Raw genomic sequence first — 17,718 nt, 5'->3', positions numbered from 1 at the left:
TTAATATTTTTGTCTGTAAAAATTTTTGGTTAAACTTTTGTGACCAAAAAATATTTTTGCCAGCCACCACCTGCCTCCCAGTCTTATTTGGTTAAAATATTTTTGGTTAAATTATTTTCCTTAGATTCTTGATATTTTGGTAAGATAGGGTAAAATTATATATTCTTTACTTTCATTTTCATATGCTTTGCCTGACAGAAAATGAAGTTGATATTCTTTTGAATATTGATCTTATACTAGCAAAATTATATACTATTATATATTGAATAAATTATCATCCATTAATCACAAAAGCTTTGTTTCCAACTGGCCAATCCTCATTCCTTCATTTATTGCTCTTGGATTACTACACTTGCAACTACCCCTAGTGTAAAAAATAATAGAAATACTGGTAGCAGAATCTCTAGGTTAGGCCTCAAGTTCAAACTAGAAGCTTTCAACGTTTCCTTAAAAGGTATATCTGTTATAGGTTTGTCATGCATATCCTTTATCTAGTTTGGTAACATTTTTATATTTGATAAACTTTATGTCCAATAGTTTTAGATTTACAAGAAAGTTGTGACAACAGTAAGGAAGTTTTCATATGTTCCACACTCAATTCCTCCTGTTATTGACATCTTGCCTTGGTAAGGTTTCCTAAAGCTAATGAACCAGTATTTATACATTGTTATTAATATTCTTTATTTCATTCACATTTTCTTACTTTTCATGAAATTCTATTTTCTATCCCAGGATCCCCTGGGGATGTTCCATTACATTTAGTCATCACGTTCCTTTGGCTGTGTCAGTTGGTTGAGACATTTCACGATTTTGAAAATATTGACAGTTTCGTATGGTTAGGTATTTTGTAAAATTGACTTTGATTGGGATTTGTGTGATTTTTTTTTGCCCTGATTTGGTTTAGGTTATGTTTCCTGGGAGGATGAATGGAGAGGTGAAGTGCCATTCTTACCATATCATACCAATTGCACATAGTATCAACATTAATTTGTCACTGATGATGTTAACTTGATTACCAGGGCATCTTCATGCTTTTTAGCTTTATTCAGGGTAGTTACATTATTTTTCCCTGTGTTATACTGTCATCATGAGAAGAACAGGGAGACCCAGGACTAGCCAGTAGTCACTAGAGGCCTCTGAGAGATAACTGCAGAGCCTCCCTGCCCACAAAGAGGAGAAGCCACAGAATCCATCTCCACTGCTGCTGTCAGCCCTGGGAGGCCCTGGTGCATGGTGGCCCACTGTGGCATCCCCTGACATCTTAGGGGGTAGAAAGAGAAGAAGGCTGTGCTCAAGTGAGTCTCACTTCAGATCATGAGAGGGGAAGGGACCTGGGCCCTACCAGGCATCCCCAGGAAGACACAGCGGAAGGACTGGTGAGACATCCCTCCCAAGAACAGGAAGATGCACAAAACCAGCTCCTGTTTTCATCCCTGAGAGGCCTTGGGCAGGGCCATCGGTCAGAGATGCTAGCGCTTTTCACCTCCTCTTGGGGGGCATCTCTTGGAAATGGGAATCTTGATCTGAAGGACATAGTCTCTGGACAGCAGGGGACGGGGCTCTGAGGCCCTGTCAGAAATAACTTCAGGAAGACAGAGGGGCCTTCCCCCCTCCCCCCATTTCAGACAAAGGACACCAGAGCCCTGCCTTGGGCCTGAGAGGCCCTATCCCACTGTGGATGGATGTGATTCTCCTTCCCACTTTGCAGGTCTCAGAGATGGGAGGGGCTTATTCGGAGGTGAAAGACTCAGATGCACAGGGGCAGACAGCCAGGCAGTTTCAGGAGTCCAGGCACAGCCCCTCAGGAAGGCTGGAAGGGAACACCCATGGCTGGTAGTGCCCCCTCCTGTCCCTGTGCCTGCTGCCAGCTCTGGAGGAGCCCATCAGGGTCCCCAGATGTACCATTTTTTGACTTCCATTTTGGGAGTCAGCCAGAGGGGAGGTTTTCTCTGAGGTGGGCAGTTTCAGTTATGCAGAGAGAGGAGCCCCAGGACTGACTACTCCACTAGAAGACAACTCTGTGGAAGGACAGTGACCTTCCAATGTGGAGGGGAGGCCCAGGCTGCTTCCATCCACTTCCTGCTGTCAGCCCTGGAAAAAGGATGGGGGGAGAGAAAACGGGGTGGTGGGCAGGAAAAGGTGAACGAGGGGCTTGAAGTGAGCAGGAAAAGGTGGAGGGGTATTGCGAGGTAGGCAGGAAGGGGTGGAAGGGGTCGGGGAGGTAGGCAGGTAGGGATCCGGGGGGACTCAGGAGATGGGTAGGAAGGGGTGGAGAAGGGCCAGGAGGTGGTCAGAAAGTGTGGGAAGGAGGCAGAGGGGTGGGGGTTCCTCCATAGACAGGAGACCCCACCCCACGCTGTCCCTGCAGTCAACCCTGGTCAACCCTGGCAGGGTTGAAGGATGTGTTTCCCTACTTGCATCTTGGGAGTCTGAAGTACTTGAGGCATTTTGTGAGAAGGCTCAACTCAGGTCAGCAGACAGAACAGTCTTAGAACGGGCCAATCCTCAAGGTAAGGGCCCTAAGGGAGAACTGAGGGACCTCCCACTACAGAAAGAAGCGGCTCCTGCCCACCCTGTGTCTGCCGTGGGACTTGTAGGACCCAGACAGGAAGAGGGCAACTGAGGGCTGAGGGACGCGTCCTCATGACAGAAGGGAGGAGGTGCTGGCCCTGTAGGGAATAAATAGGGAGACTTTGAGGAGAGCAAGGGGAACTCCCACCTCAGAGGACAAATTCCCAGAGATTCCCACCCTGCTCCTCTTATCAGCTCTCGTAGAGCTGCCCAGTCAGCTCAGGCTGAGCCACAGCTCTCTCATTGCTGGGGGAAGGGTGTAGGGGAGGGGGAGGCCTTGGTCTGAGGGTCCCATGGCAAGTCAGCAGGGGCAGCTGCCTCACGTTGGCAGGAGGAAGATTCCCAGGCCTTGCTGGGGATAAGAGTGAAGACTGACGTGTCACATGTGCATCAGAGCAGATGTGAGGCTGCCCCGACTGCTCTCAGGGATGTGGAAGTTGTCCGGAGGTTTTGCCTCAAGCCGAAAGAGTGGTAGGGACGTGGCTCGGTCTGAGAAAATGTGACAATACTAATTAAATTCTGAGGGGGCTATGAACCCTGTAACTGTGGGGCTCTGGGAGTCTGGCCAGCCCCACCTGTCAGCCCTGGGAGGCCCAAGCCCCAGCTGCAGTCTTTAGCCTGAGGTGCTCCTTCACTTCCTCTTGCAGGTGCTCCAGGAACCAGGTGGTGACAAACTGGGTCTGAGTTGCACTTCCTAAAGCCAGCACAGCAGAGGAGGCCCAGGCAGTGCCAGGAGTCAAGGTGAGTGCACACCCTGATGGTGTACCAAGGGCCCTACCCCCACAAACACAGCAGATCCGGCAGCACCCAGTCCTAACCACCTACTGCCATTCCTGGTGCCCCAGGCTCTACCTGCCAACTGTGCCCTGAGGTGCTTTCTCACATCCTCCTACAGGTTCCCACGGAACAAACCCCCTAGGAAGACAGGTGACCTTTGAGGCCCTAGAGGACCACCTTAAGAGAAGAAGAGCCTTAAGATAAGTCCGCCTTTGTCAGAGCCATCATGGGGGCGTTTCTCAGCTGGGGCCACTCACACTGTTCCCCTCTTTCCCAGGCCTGTGGGATCCCATCATCCACATCCCTGCTCACACCTTTACCTCCTGCTCCTGAGGAGGTCTTTATGTCTGTCTTTCAAAATTTTCCAAGCCTCAACTTTGAGGAAGACTTCCAGAACCAAATTGTGATAGAGAACTTGGTAGATCCACAGGATTCCACAGTTGAGGAAGAGGAGGATGCCTGCTCCATTTCTTCTTCCTCTTTCCACTTATTATTCCCCTCATCTTCCTCCTCTTCTTCCTCCTCCTTCTCCTCATCTTTCTTCTCTTCCTACTCTTCCTCCTCATCCTCTACTCTGATTCTTCATGTTCCTGAAGAGGAGGAGGAGCAGCAGTCTGCTGGGATGCTGCCTCTTCCCTAGAATCCTCCTGAGAGTCCTCCCCAGGGCCCTTTCCAGGATTTCCTGAGCTTCTGCTCCTCCTCCACTTTATGGAGTCCATTCAATGAAGAATCCAGCAGCCAAGAAGATGAAGATACAAGTACCTGGCCTGGCTTGCCAGACAGTGAGTCCTTGTTCACTTACACACTGGATGAAAAGGTGGACAAGTTGGTGCAGTTTCTTCTCCTCAGATTTCAAAGAAACAGCCTGTCACAAAGGCAGAGATGCTGACGACTTTCATCAACAGGTACACGGACTACTTTCCTATGATCTTCAGGAAGGCCCGTGAGTTCATAGAGATTCTTTTTAGCATTGCCCTGACAGACGTGGACCCCGACCACTCCTATTGCTTTGAAAACCCATTAGACCTCACCTGTGAAGGGAGGATGAGTGATGGGCAGGGAATGCCTGAGAACAGAGCCCCTGATATTTATTCTGAGTGTGATCTTCATAAAGGGGAGCTGTGCCTCTGAGGAGGTCATCTGGGAAGTGCTGAATGCAATAGGGGTGTATACTAGGAGGGAACACTTAGTCATTGGGGAGCCAGGGAGCTCCTCACTAAAGATGGGGTGCAGGGACATTACCTGGAATACTGGCATGTGCCCAGTAGTGCTCCTCTGCGTTATGAATGGCTGTGGGGTCCTAGAGCTCATTCAGAAACTAGCAAGAGGAAAGTAGTAGAGATTTTGGCCATGTGAAACAATACTGTCCCTAGCTCCATTCCAACCACCTCCAAGGATGCTTTGAAAGATGTAGAAGATAGAGACCATCATTGACATCAAAGATGATGCTACTGCCATGGCCAGTGCAAGGTTCCATGTCATCTCCAGAAACTGCTCTTGTCCTGAGTGAAATCTAGGGCAGTTTCTTACCTCTGTGTTTGAAGAGGGTAGTCAAGGTACTAGGTAGTGGAGGGCATGAGTGGGGCTTGAGGGAACAACACAGTGTTCTTTGCATTTCTGTTCCATATGGGAGAGGTAGAGATTTACCTGTTTTTTTTTGTATGCTTTTTGAATGATTTTCCTTTTAATAGTAGGTTGAATTTGCTTCAGAATCTTATTTTATGAACGTTAGTCACATATGTATTGCTGTTCATCTAGTTTAAGAGTAACACCTTGATATTTTGTAAAAAAAAAAAAAAAATTGGGAAAACCTTCTCTCTTATTTTGTGATCTGTAACAGGATCACATGGTATTGTACTAGGAATTTTCTTGGAAATGTGTAAGAACTCAGCAGTTAAATAGTGGAACATAATAAAGGATGGTGAATAGTTACATTTCCTTATCTCGTTTAGTCCGTTGTTCATGAAAACTAAAGAAATAGACCTGGCTTTGCTTAGTTCATCCAAGAAAGTAGAAGAAATTAAATCTTACTAAATAAAAGCATCTCTGCCCGCTTTATTTGCCTAACATTCTTTGAATATTTTCTTGTAGAGGGCACTCTTAATAGTGGGGACACAATGAAAAGCAAGAATTATGCCTTACCTATAAAATAGTAGAGTCTAGGAGCAGAAGCCATGTCAAGAAGGTGGTAAGATGTTCTCTACAATCATAAGAACAAGTTTAAAAAGGAATGGGGAGGCGAGACTCCAGAAGCCAGCCTTCAAGAATAACGTCTCTGAGCTAAGGTAGTTTGGGGCCTCGAGAAACTGCAGTTGCTTCTGTGGGAGCTGATTGTCATGAAGCTAAGTGGTGGCAGGGACTGGACTCTTAGAAGGTGAGAGAAAAGCCTGGAATGGAAAACTGCCCTGAGCAGCTTGCTTCTGGGTGGAGGATGAGGCAGAGAGGAGTCTCCACATACGGAAGTAATGTAAGGGGTCCTGTGGCTCTTGTACTGGTGAGCCTGAACACAGTGCGAGGACTAGGTGATGGGTACCCGTCATTTACAAAGGTTTCCTGAGAAATAGGGCGATAATCCCTTGAAGTGCTGCCCAAGAAGCCTCCAGGCTGGCACTCATTCTCCTAGCCTGGGAAAGCCGGAGCTGACTCCATTAAAAGGACATTTTATTAGGTTATTTTGAATGGAATGTGGGCAACTGTAAGCAAGGGCTAGATTTTTAGTGGAAGATAAATAAAAATAGTGGTTTGCATGGACGAGCAAAGGGGAAGGTAAATAGGAGTTGGTCCTTGATTTAAATTCTAGGGTCTTTGACCTGTATTCCACTTTGAGAATTCTCCCCTTACCCAAATTGTATAATATATCATTCAGAAAGAAAATGTACCGAGTTGTATTTATGAAGCCAAAATTTTGGTTGAGTTGGTATTTCATGACATACTTACCTACATGTTCTCTGAGATGTTTCAGATAACAAAAACAAGAGCTGAATTTTTCAAAACAGACAGTGGTAGACTTTGAGGTTTTAATTATATTGATAATGACTGCCATTTATTAAAATTCCAATACATGTCAGGCACTGTGACAGGTGTTTTATTCACATTATGTACATCCCAGCACATCTACGATAAAGGACTTATCAAACCCATTTTACCCAGACGAAGAACCTGAGGCTCATAGTGCTTAAGGAATTCCTCCAAGTTCACATGGCTAGAATGTGACAGGGCTGGAAACTGAGACCTGCTGTGAATTGATCTAGGCACATACTGTCCCCACTCCTCCCAGCCTGAGGAAGGTCTTCACCTGTTAAACTACTTCTCTTCACAATTCTTAACATTTCTCAGGTGATATAAAGATGAACCAACCCTGTGGCCATGATATTCAGGTAGGACTAGGGAAGTGAGGTGACAAAGGAGATAAACTCTGTGCTGCCTGAAGCAACAGTGATGGCCTCCCTGGAGGTAGTTGTCAGGCAAGATAATGTTGATTCTCCTCAGGACCCACCCCAACTAACTAGACTAAAGTCCTGGTGGGTTCCTAGATGTGAAGTACAGAGTGTGACCCATGAGGAGGTGCACTACACTTGAAAATAACTGCTTGAGTTTTTAAATTTATATAAGCAGAAATTCAGAGAACAGGCATGGGAATGGATATTAAGGGTGTGGGATAATGGTGGAAGGAACACAGAGTTGAATCAGACTGAATTTATTAATTTGGGCCTACTAAGTAGGGATTCTGCATTTAATGTTGCAGCTTGGGAGTTAAAAAAGGTTCTAATAGTGTACTTGCTTGGTTAGCTAAAATGTGGATTAAAAGATGGCCCACTGTGAGCAAGCTGGAAATGCCTCATTTCCTGCCTTGGTTTAATGTAGAAGAAGGGATTCAAATGCTTAGGGAGATTGGGATGCTGGAATGGATTAGTCACTTTAGACCTTCTCATCCCAGCTGAGAGGGTCCAGAAGATACACCCTTGACCAATGCTTTGTGAAACAGTGGTGCTCCTGTATGCTCTGAATCAGTATCCAGTATATGGTACTGTTTCTCCCATAGTCAGGATTCACGAGTCCAGCCATCAAGGGGTGGAAGTGGCACCATTCACCATCACCGCTAGGGACCCAGTAGCAACATTTTTGCTTCCTGTTTGAATGACATTACTTTCTGCTGGCCTAGAGGTCTTAGTTCCAGAGGAAGAAATACTGCCACCAAGAGGCACAACAATGATTCCATTAAACTGGAAAATAAGATTGTCAACTGGCCACATTAGACTCATCCTACCTTTAAGCCAACAGGCTAAGAAGGGAGTTATAGTGTTGGCTGGGGTGACTGACCCGGACTCTCAAGATGAAATCAGTCTACTACTCTGCAATGGAGGTAAGAAAGCATATGCAAGGAATACAGGAGATCCATTAGGGCATCTCTTAGTATTACCATGCCCTGTGATTAAGGTCAATGGGGAACCACAACAGCCCAATCCAGGTAGGACTACAAATGGCCCAGAACCTTCAGGAATGAAGGTTTCAGTCACTCCACCAGGAAAAAACCACAACCTGCCAAGGTGCTCGCTGAAGGCAAACAGAATGGGTAGTAGAAGAAGGTAGTCATCAATACCAGCTACGACCATGTGACCAGTTGCAGAAATGAGGACTGTAATTGTCATGAGTATTTTCTCCTTCTTTTGTTAAAAACATGTTTGTGCATGCACACACTTGTATTAAGAAAATATCTTTATTCCTTTTTTTCCTTTATCATATGACATAAGATATGTTGACTTCATATCATTTAAGTGTGTTAACTTTATGTAATAGCATTTGGACTGGGGATTGGTGTGTTTCCAGTTGTATGAAGGAGAGTTGTATTATGTTAGGTATAATTATGACCTTATTATTGTCTTTATTTGAAGGTTATGTATGATCTCAGGAGATGTGTATGGGTTCAAGTTGACAAGGAGTAGACTTGTGATGGTTAGTACTGAGTGTCAACTTGATTGGATTGAAGGATACAAGTATTGTCCCTGGGTGTGTCTCTGTGAGGGTGTTGCCAAAGGAGATTAACATTTGATTCAGTGGACTGGGAAAAATAGACCCACCCTTAATCTGGGTGGGCACAATCTAATTAGCTGCCAGTGCACCCAAAATAAAAAGCAAGCAGAAGAAAGTGAAAAGACTAGACTGGTTTAGCCTTCCACCCTATATATTTCTCCTGTGCTGGATGCTTCTGCCCTCTAGCATCAGACACCAAGTTCTTCAGCTTTGGGACTTGGATTGGCTTCTTTGTTCCCCAGCTTGCAGATGGCCTATTGTGGGACCTTGTGATTGTGTGAGTTAATACCCCTTAATCAACTCCCCTTTACATGTGCGTCTATCCAATTAGTTCTGTCCTTCTAGAGAACCCTGACTAACACATATTGGTTATTTTTTATTTTTATTTTTTGAGACAGAGTCTGGAGTGTAGTGGCGCAAACTCGGCTCACTGCAAACTCTGCCTCCCAGGTTCAAGTGATTCTCCCGCCTCAGCCTCCCAAGTAGCTGGAACTACAGGTGTGTGCCACCAAGCCCAGAAAACTTTTGTATTTTTAGTAGAAACGGGGTTTCACCATGTTGTACAGGCTGGTCTTGAACTCTTGACCTCAAGTGATCTGCCTGCCTCAGCCTCCCAAAGTGCTGGGATTACAGGCGAGAGCCACCGTGCCTGACCTATATTGATTGTTAAAATGACAATGGAGAAAAGTACTACTGAGGGAATAAGGTTAACCCTCCCTGCCAAGACTTATAGGATTGTTTTAAAACTAGATGCAATCCTGTTTTTGAAATTACAAGTCACCTAGTAGGTGCAAGAAATGTTGGAAGATTTCAAGGCCATGTTGGCATTCCCAGAAACAATTCCAAGAAATGAAGAGAATTACTATCATAAACTATAGTAGTTGCTTTTAACTGAGCACCATAACGGCTTATGGGAGAGAATACAAGTGCCAATCTCCATCTCGTATATCTTGTCTTTATGGTTGGTTCATTTATAGTTAGATAGAAGCCAGTGCATCATTCCAATGTTTTCATTTCTGTTTAGCAGTTAACATCTGTTGTGATGTACAAGGTGAAAGCAGCTTGGATCCCTGGGTGATGTGAGAGCCATGACCCCCTGTAGATTAGTTTATTATTCCATAACAAAATACTATAGACTGTGTGATTAAACAGTAGAAATGTATTACTCACATTCTGGAGACTAAAAAAATCCCAGATCAATATGTTGGCTGGTTTGAATTCTTCTGTGGGCACTCTGTGGCTTGCAAATGGCCACCTTCTCATGGAATTCTTACATGGTTGTCCCTTGTTCTGTGTGTCTGTATCCTAAGCGCCTCCTCCTGTGAAGACACCAGTCATATTGAATAAGATGCTAACCATAAAACCTAATTTTCCCTTAATTACATCTTCAAAGGCTCTATCTCCAAATACAGTGACTTTGTATGTATGCATTTGGAGGAAGGGGTATAATTCAGCCCATAATATCCTGCCAACTAAAATCAGAATTTATATGCACAAAAATAAACTTGTTGTGTTAAACCATTTAAATTTCAGGAATTTTTTAAATTCCATTAGCTCACTGTTACTTTATCTGACTACTACACTGCTCCTCTTCCTTTTATAAGGCTTGTTTTAATGCTTTTCCTTCAAATAAATGCTGCATATATTATCGTTGCAAAAGATGATGAAAATACATAGAAATCACAATTCTACCCTTGCAAAGTTCCTCCAACATATTGACCTCTACTCAGAACTTCCACAATGTGGTATATAAATTTTAAAAGTTAATTTCAAGTTTTTAAAAGATAGATGTAGTAATATATATGTGGGTGTGTATGTGTGTGTGTGTATATATATATATACACACATACCCACAAGCATATATAAATTTATATAAAAATAATTTATATTTTTATATGTGTGTGTATAAATATAACTAAACATGAGTAAAATATACATATAAATATGCCACTTGCCTTTGCCACTATCATAGGTTCGATTGCATTCTCCTAAAATTCTACCTTGAAATTAAAATGTTGCCTTGTTTGGAGATAGATAGGATTATTTCAGAGGCAATCAAGTTAAAATGAGGTTTTTAATGCTGGCCCTAATTGAACATGATGGGAGTCATTTTAAAAGGGGGGAATTTGGACATAGAGCTATGAGTAGAAGGATGACAATGTGAGCATACATGAAGACAGCCATTTACAAAGCAAGGAGAGAGGCCTGGAATGCATCTTTTAATCACAGCCCTCAGAAGGAATCAACCTTCTGTACACCTTGCTTTTTGACTACCAGACTCCACAACTGTGAGACAACATATTTTTGTTGTTTATGTCATCCAGGTTGTGGTACATTGCTATGGCGCCCCTAACATGTCAATATAATCACTTATTGAAATGGAATCAAGAACTTTCCATGACAACACAAATGTTAATAGATCTATCTTACTTTTGGGACTATTTCCTATAATTCCAATTTATTTCTGTGCAATAATGAATTGAACAAATCTCCTCTTGATGAACAAATATTTGTTTATCTTTTGTGACTATAATTAATATAAATACAATCAACATCTCTGAGCATAAATTCTTGGATAAGTGCTTATAATTACTTATAGGGAATGAATTTTAATGAGGAACCTGAGTCAGTATGAATATTTTATATTTTTAAAATGTTACTGACTTTTTTCCCTAAAATATTTCACCAATTAATTATCTCACATTAACAGAGGAAATTATTATTCTTTAATAATAATTTTTATTATTCCCCATCTTTGTCTATGGGGAAATGATTCATTTATTTACAAACATATTTTATCAGAGTTTTCAATGTTGGTCAAGCTTATGGGGACAAACCCTAGGTGACTTTGGGTTTGGTGATGGGTCTTAGATGCAACACCAAAATGTGGTTAAACTTATGAGTGCAAATCCTAGCTAACCTTAGTTTTGATGACGACTTTTTCAGATGCAACACTGAAAGTACCAGCTATCTAAGAAAAAAGAGATAAATTGGACTTCATTAAAACTAAAAACTTCAACTCTGAAAAGTCACTGTTGAGATCATGAAAAGACAATCTAGAGACTGGAATAAATGTTTTGTGAAACACATATCTGATAAAAGATATGCGTTTAAATATGTTCAAAACTCTGAAAATCCAACCATAAGAAGACAACCCAATTTAAAGTTGGGTTATAATAAAAAGTTTGGTTATAATAAAGTTTGGTTATAATAAAAACTATAAACAGGTACACAACCAATGAATATATAGGAATTTAAAATAAGCATATAAAACTGTTCGATGTCATATGTCATTTGAGAATTGCAAATTAACTAGGAGATAGCACTATACACCCTGGAAAATGGCTGACATTCAAAACACCAAAACATCAAATATTGACTCATATGTTGAGCAACAGGAACTTTCAGTCATCGTTAGTAGGATAGACCTGGAGGAATCATAAAAGCATAAGGCTAAGTGAAAGAATAAAATCTTCAAAGGCTACATTATGTATGATTCCAATCATACAATATTCTGGAACAGGTAACTATGAATACACTAAAAATATCAGTGGTTTCCAGAGGCTGAAGGGTTAGGTTTGAGGCAAAGGGAATTGATAGGTGAAGCACACAGGAGATTTAGGATGGTGAAACAATTCTGTGTGATACTGTAATGATGAATGCTCACCATTACACACTTATCAAAACCTGTAGCATCCCCAACGTTGAGTGAGTTCTGATGTAAACTGTGGACTTTACCTAATAATGAGGTATAAATACAGGCCCATCAGTTGTTGCAAACATGCCATAATAATACAAAATATAAATACTAGGAGACACTGTGTGTGTGTGAATAGGGCAGGGCAGGAATTGGGGGAGGCATATATATGTGGGAACTCTATAACTTTGATGAAGGTTTCTCTTTGCATTTTGGGATTAGCAATGCTCTAAAAATGATGTCTATTAATTTTTAAAAAGATGCAAATGATTTGAACAGACGCTTTACTGAAAAGAATATACCAATCAGCAAAAGGCATATAAAAAGATGACCAACGTCATCTGTCATTAGGAAGATGCAAACAAAAACCAAATGAGATTCAAATACAGGCTTATTAGAATGGCTAACATTGGAAAACATAAAATACAAAATGTAAGAGAGGATATGGAACAAGAGGAATTCTCATTCCTTGATAGTTGAACTGAAAAATGGTACAGCCACACTTTTAAATCCATATTTTGTGAACCTACTCATATGACAAATTTTGAAAGTTAAAATAATGTGAACTGAAAACAGTATAGTTGCTAGAATCTTTGGAGAAGTGCCTTGATTGACCTCAAAAGAGATGCACAGGGGACTTTTAGGGTGATAGAAGTGGTTGGTATAATACTTGGTTGGTAGATATGGGACTCCATGCATTTGACAAAATACATATAATTTCACATAATAGTTAAATCTGATGAGTGTATTTTAAAAAATTAATAATGTATTGGTTTTTAAAAGGATCACTCACAGGCTGCAGAAAAGACAAAAGGTTTTTCTGGGACAAGGATAGAAAAAGAAACAAAACTAAGGAAGCCGTTGACATAGGTTAGGCGAGAGATTGTATTAATTTCACACACAGCAGTACTTAAAGTGGAAGGTTTTGGAATGGATTTTAGAGGATGACAGAACAACTGTTGCTGTCTGGATAGGAGAAGTGGGGAGTGCAGGCCCTGTAAGGAGTAAAACCTTGAGGAAGATTAAGGGGCCTTCCCACCTCATTTCAGACCCAGGGCACCAGAGCCCTGCCTGGGGCCTGGGAGGCCCTATCCCATTGTGGAGGGATGCGATTCTCCCTCTATTCTAACTCGCAGGTCTCAGGGATGGGAGGGGCTTATTCGGAGGTGAAAGACTCCGACGCACAGAGGGAGTGAGTCCAGGCAGTTTCAAGAGTCCAGGCACAGCCCCTCAGGAAGGCTGGAAGGGAACACCCAAGGCTGGTAGTGCCCCTCCCCTGTCCCTGTGCCTGCTGCCAGCTCTGGAGGAACCCATCAGGGTCCCCAGATGTACAGCTTTCTGACTTCCATTTTGGGAGTCAGCCGGAGGGGAAGATTTCTCTGAGGGTGGCAGTTTCAGTTATGCAGAGAGAGGAGCCCCAGGGCTGGCTAACAAACAAGAAGAGAACTCTGTGGAAGAACAATGACCTCCCAACATGGAGGGGAGGCCCAGGCGTCGCCCAGCCACTCCCTGCTGACACCCATAGAAAAAGACTTGGAGAGGTAAAAACGGAAAGGTGGGCAGGGAGAGGTGGGTGAAGGGTGAGGAAGTTAACAGAAATAGGTGGGAGTGGGGAGGTAGGCAGGAAGGGGTGGAAGAGGGCAGGTTGGTGAGCACGAAGAGGTTGGATTAAGTTGGGAGGTGGATAGGAAGGGGTGGGAGGGAATGGGAAGGTGGGCAATAAAAGGTGAAAGTGGGTGGAAGGTGAACAGGAAAGGGTAGGAAGGGGTGGGGAGGTGGGCATTAAGGGGAGAGAGGGGTCAGGGAAGACAGAATGGGGTGGGGAAGACAGGGAGGAGGGCGAGAAGGGATGAGAGGGGGCAGGGAAGAAGGAGGAAGCGGTGAAAGAGGACCGGGAGGTGGATGGAAAGGGGTTGGAGGAGGTTAGGGAAGTGGGCATAAAGGAGTGAGAGGGGTCGCTGAGGAGGGCAGGAAGAAGTGGAGCAGGAGTGAGGGAAAGTAGTCAGGAAAAGGTGGAAGGAGGCAGAGAGGTGCGGCGTGGTTCCTCCGCATCTGGGAGCGTAGAAGGAGGGATGAAAACGAGGCTGAGAAGTGGTGGGGGCTGGTGGTTCCTCCGCAGAGAGGAGGCCCCGCCCCACGCTGCCCCTGGCGTCAGCGCTGGTCAACCCCCGCAGGGTTCCCGGATGTGCTTTCCCAACCTCCATCTTGGGAGTCTGAGGTAGCTGCGGCGTTTTGTGAAAGTCTGGACTCAGGTCAGCGGAGGAAGTCAGAACTGGGCAGTACTCAAGGTGAGGGCCCTGAGAGAGAACTGAGGGACCTCCCACCATAGAGAGAAGAAGCTTCGGCCCGCCCTGCCCCTGCCGTGGGACTTGTAGGTCCCAGACAGGAAAATGGCCGCTGAGAGCAGAGGGACGCATCCCCATGACAGAAGAAGGGAGGAGGTGCCGGCCCTGTAGGGAATAAATAGGGAGACTTTGAGGAGAGCAAGGGGAACCCCCACCTCAGAGGACAGATTCCCACCCTGCTCCTCATATCAGCCCTCGTAGAGCTCCCCAGTCGGCTCAGGCTGAGCCGCAGCCCCCTCATTTCTGAGTGAGAGGTGTAGGGGAGGGGGAGGCCTTGGTCTGAGGGTCCCACGGCAAGTCAGCAGAGGCAGCTGCCTCCGGTAGGCAGAGGGAAGATTCCCAGTCCCTGCTGGGGATAAGAGTGAGGACTGAGGTGTCATATGTGCATCAGAGCAGATGTGAGGCTGCCCCGACTGCTCTCAGGGATGTGGAAGTTGTCCAGAGGTTTTGCCTCAAGTCGAAAGAGCGGTAGGGACGTGGCTCGGTCTGAGAAAATGTGACAATACTAGTTAAATTCTGAGGGGGCTATGAACCCTGTAACTGTGGGGCTCTGGGAGTCTGGCCAGCCCCACCTGTCAGCCCTGGGAGGCCCAAGCCCCAGCTGTAGTCTTTAGCCTGAGGTGCTCCTTCACGTCCTCTTGCAGGTGCTCCAGGAACCAGGCGGTGACGAACTGGGTCTGAGTTGCACTTCCTAAAGCCAGCACAGCAGAGGAGGCCCAGGCAGTGCCAGGAGTCAAGGTGAGTGCACACCCTGACGGTGTACCAAGGGCCCTACCCCCACAAACACAGCAGATCCGGCAGCACCCAGTCCTAACCACCTACTGTCAGTCCTGAAGCCTGGGGTTCTGCCTACCAGCTGTGCCCCGAGGTGCTTCCTCACATCCTCTTACAGGTTCCCAGGGAACAAACCCCCTAGGAAGACAGGAGACCTTTGAGGCCCTAGAGGACCACTTTAAGAGAAGGAGAGATGTAAGGCTGCCTTTGTTAGATCAATTATGTGTGCCTTTCTCAGCCGAGGCCACTCACACTGTCACTCTCTGCCTCAGGCCTGCGGGATCCCATCATCTCCATTCCTGCTCACACGTTTACCTGCTGCTCCTGAACAACAGGCCTCATGCCTCTCTTTCCAAACCTTTCACACCTCAGCTTTGAGCAAGACTTCCAGAACCCGACTGTGATAGAGGACTTGGTAGATGCACAGGATTCCATAGATGAGGAAGAGGAGGATTCCTCCTCCACTTCCTCTTCCTCTTTCCACTTTGTATTCCCCTCCTCTTCTTCCTCGTCCTCATCCTCACTCTGTACTCTATTTCTGAGTGCTTCAGAAGATGAGGAGATGCCTGTTGCTGGGATACCACCTTTTCCCCAGAGTCCTCCCGAGATTCCTCCCCAGCGTCCTCCTGAGATGTCTCCCCAGGGTGTTCCACAGAGTCCTCTGGAGAATCCTCCCCAGAGTTCTCTGAACTCCTGCTCCTCCCCTTTCTTGTGGACCCCACTGGAGGAGGAGTCTAGCAGTGAAGAAAAGGAGGAAACACCTGTATGGCAGGTTTTCCTAGATAGTCAGTCCTTGAGCAGGTATGTGCTGGATGAAAAGGTGACTGAGTTGGTGCAGTTTTTTCTCCTCAAATATCAAAAAAAGGAGCCTGTCACAAAAGCAGAGATGCTGACTACTGTCACCAAGAAGTATAAGGACTATTTTCCTATGATCTTTGGGAAAGCCCATGTGTTCGTAGAGCTAATTTTTGGCATTTCCCTGACTGATACGGACCCTGACAACCACTGCTATTTCTTTGAAGACACATTAGACCTCACCTGGGAGGGAAGCCTGATTGATGACCAGGGCATGCCCCAGAACTGTCTCCTGATTCTTATTCTCAGTATCATCTTCATAAAGGGCAGCTGTGTCCCTGAGGAGGTCATCTGGGAAGTGTTGAGTGCAATAGGGGTGTATCCTGGGAGGGAGCACTTTATATATGGGGAGCCAGGAGAGCTCCTCATTAAAGATTGGGTGCAGAGAAAGTACCTGGAGTACCAGGAGGTGCCCAACAGTGCTCCTCCACATTATGAATTCTTGTGGGGTCCAAGAGCCCATTCAGAAGCCACCAAGAGAAAAGTCTTAGAGTTTTTGGCCAAGCTATCCACTACCATCCCTTATTACTTTCCATCCTGGTACGTGGATGCTTTGAAAGATATGGAAGACAAAGCCCAGGCCATAATTGACACCACAGATGATACTACTGCCATGGCCAGTGCAAGCCCCAGTGTCATGTCCTCCAACTTCAGTCCTGAGTGAAGTCTGAGGCACGGTCTTCCCTGTGTTTGAAGAGGGCAGTTGAGGTTCTAGGCAGTGGAGGGCCAGAGTGGAGCCAGAGGGACCACAGTGTTCTTTGTGTTCTTGTTTCATATGAGTGACTTAGAGTTTAACAGTTTTTGTGTGTGTGTGTGGGGTGTATTTTACAAATGCTTCTCTTTCCAATAAAGGAGTTGGTCTTTGACTCAAATTCTAGCATCTCTGAATTGCAATCTTAGTTTATGAATATTATTTACACTTGTGTTGCTCTTTGTCTGTTTTAAGAGAAAGAGTTATATTTCATAAGAAAAAAAGGGAAAACCTGTCTTATTCTGTGAACTGAAACATTATATTGTGATGTTCGGCAAGAATTTTCTTTAAAATGTGAAATAACTCTGCAGTTAAATGGTGGAACAAAATAAAGTATGGTTGATATTTGCATGTCCTTATCCTGTTACTCTGTTGCTCTTCCAAATTAAAGATACATACCTGGATTTGCTTGGCTTATTCAAGAAAGTAGCAGAAATTCAATCTTAATAAATAAAGGCCTCAGTGACTATTTGCTAAACATTCTTTGAGCATTTATTTGTGGAGGGTGCTTTTAGTAGTGGGGATACTATGAAAAGCAATACTTGTCTCTACCCTTAAAATGGTAGAGTCTAGGAGAGAAGCCATGTCGGGAAGGTGGTAAGATATTCTCTATAATCTAAAGAACGTCTTAAAAATACTGGGGAAGTGGGACTCTAGATGTGAACCTTCAAATGAGTTAAGGCAGTTTCGAACTTTGGGAAACTGCAGTTGCTTCTGTGGGAGCTGATTGTCATGAAGCTGGGTGGTGGCAGGGGCCAGACTCGTAGAAGGTGAGAGAAAAGCCTGGAATGGAAAACTGCTTGAGCAGTTCCCTCTGGGTGAAGGATGAGGCAGAGATGAGTCTCCACATGGGGAAGTAATGGGAGGTGTCCTGCAGCTCTCTAACTGGTGAGCTTGAACAAAGTGCAAGAACTAGG

General features: G+C 44.7%; 1 protein-coding gene and 1 pseudogene across 1 annotated transcript; both read left to right on the top strand.

Moving 5' to 3' along the window:
* Window positions 1–3,574: 3,574 nt before the first annotated feature.
* LOC105729249 (melanoma-associated antigen C2-like) lies at window positions 3,575–5,280 on the top strand (annotated as a pseudogene).
* Window positions 5,281–15,069: 9,789 nt separating this feature from the next.
* Window positions 15,070–17,279, top strand: LOC105729242 (melanoma-associated antigen C2). Its single transcript, XM_012469913.2, has 2 exons — window positions 15,070–15,159; window positions 15,468–17,279. Exon 2 carries the CDS (start codon window positions 15,536–15,538, stop codon window positions 16,712–16,714), a length of 1,179 nt encoding a protein of 392 aa, XP_012325336.1. The 5' UTR covers window positions 15,070–15,159; window positions 15,468–15,535; the 3' UTR covers window positions 16,715–17,279.
* Window positions 17,280–17,718: the final 439 nt, after the last annotated feature.

This window comes from Aotus nancymaae, unplaced genomic scaffold (assembly GCF_030222135.1).
Source record: "Aotus nancymaae isolate 86718 unplaced genomic scaffold, 86718_ANA_hifiasm-v0.15.2.pri h1tg000004l, whole genome shotgun sequence".
NCBI lineage: Eukaryota > Metazoa > Chordata > Mammalia > Primates > Aotidae > Aotus > Aotus nancymaae.
Note: the sequence above shows the minus strand (reverse complement) of the source record. Positions and strands in the feature narration are given on the sequence as shown.

What these genes read in the sequence shown, in the direction of transcription:
- LOC105729242 (XM_012469913.2), top strand. Translation starts at nt 15,536, where the DNA reads ATGCCTCTCTTTCCAAACCTTTCACACCTCAGCTTTGAGCAAGACTTC.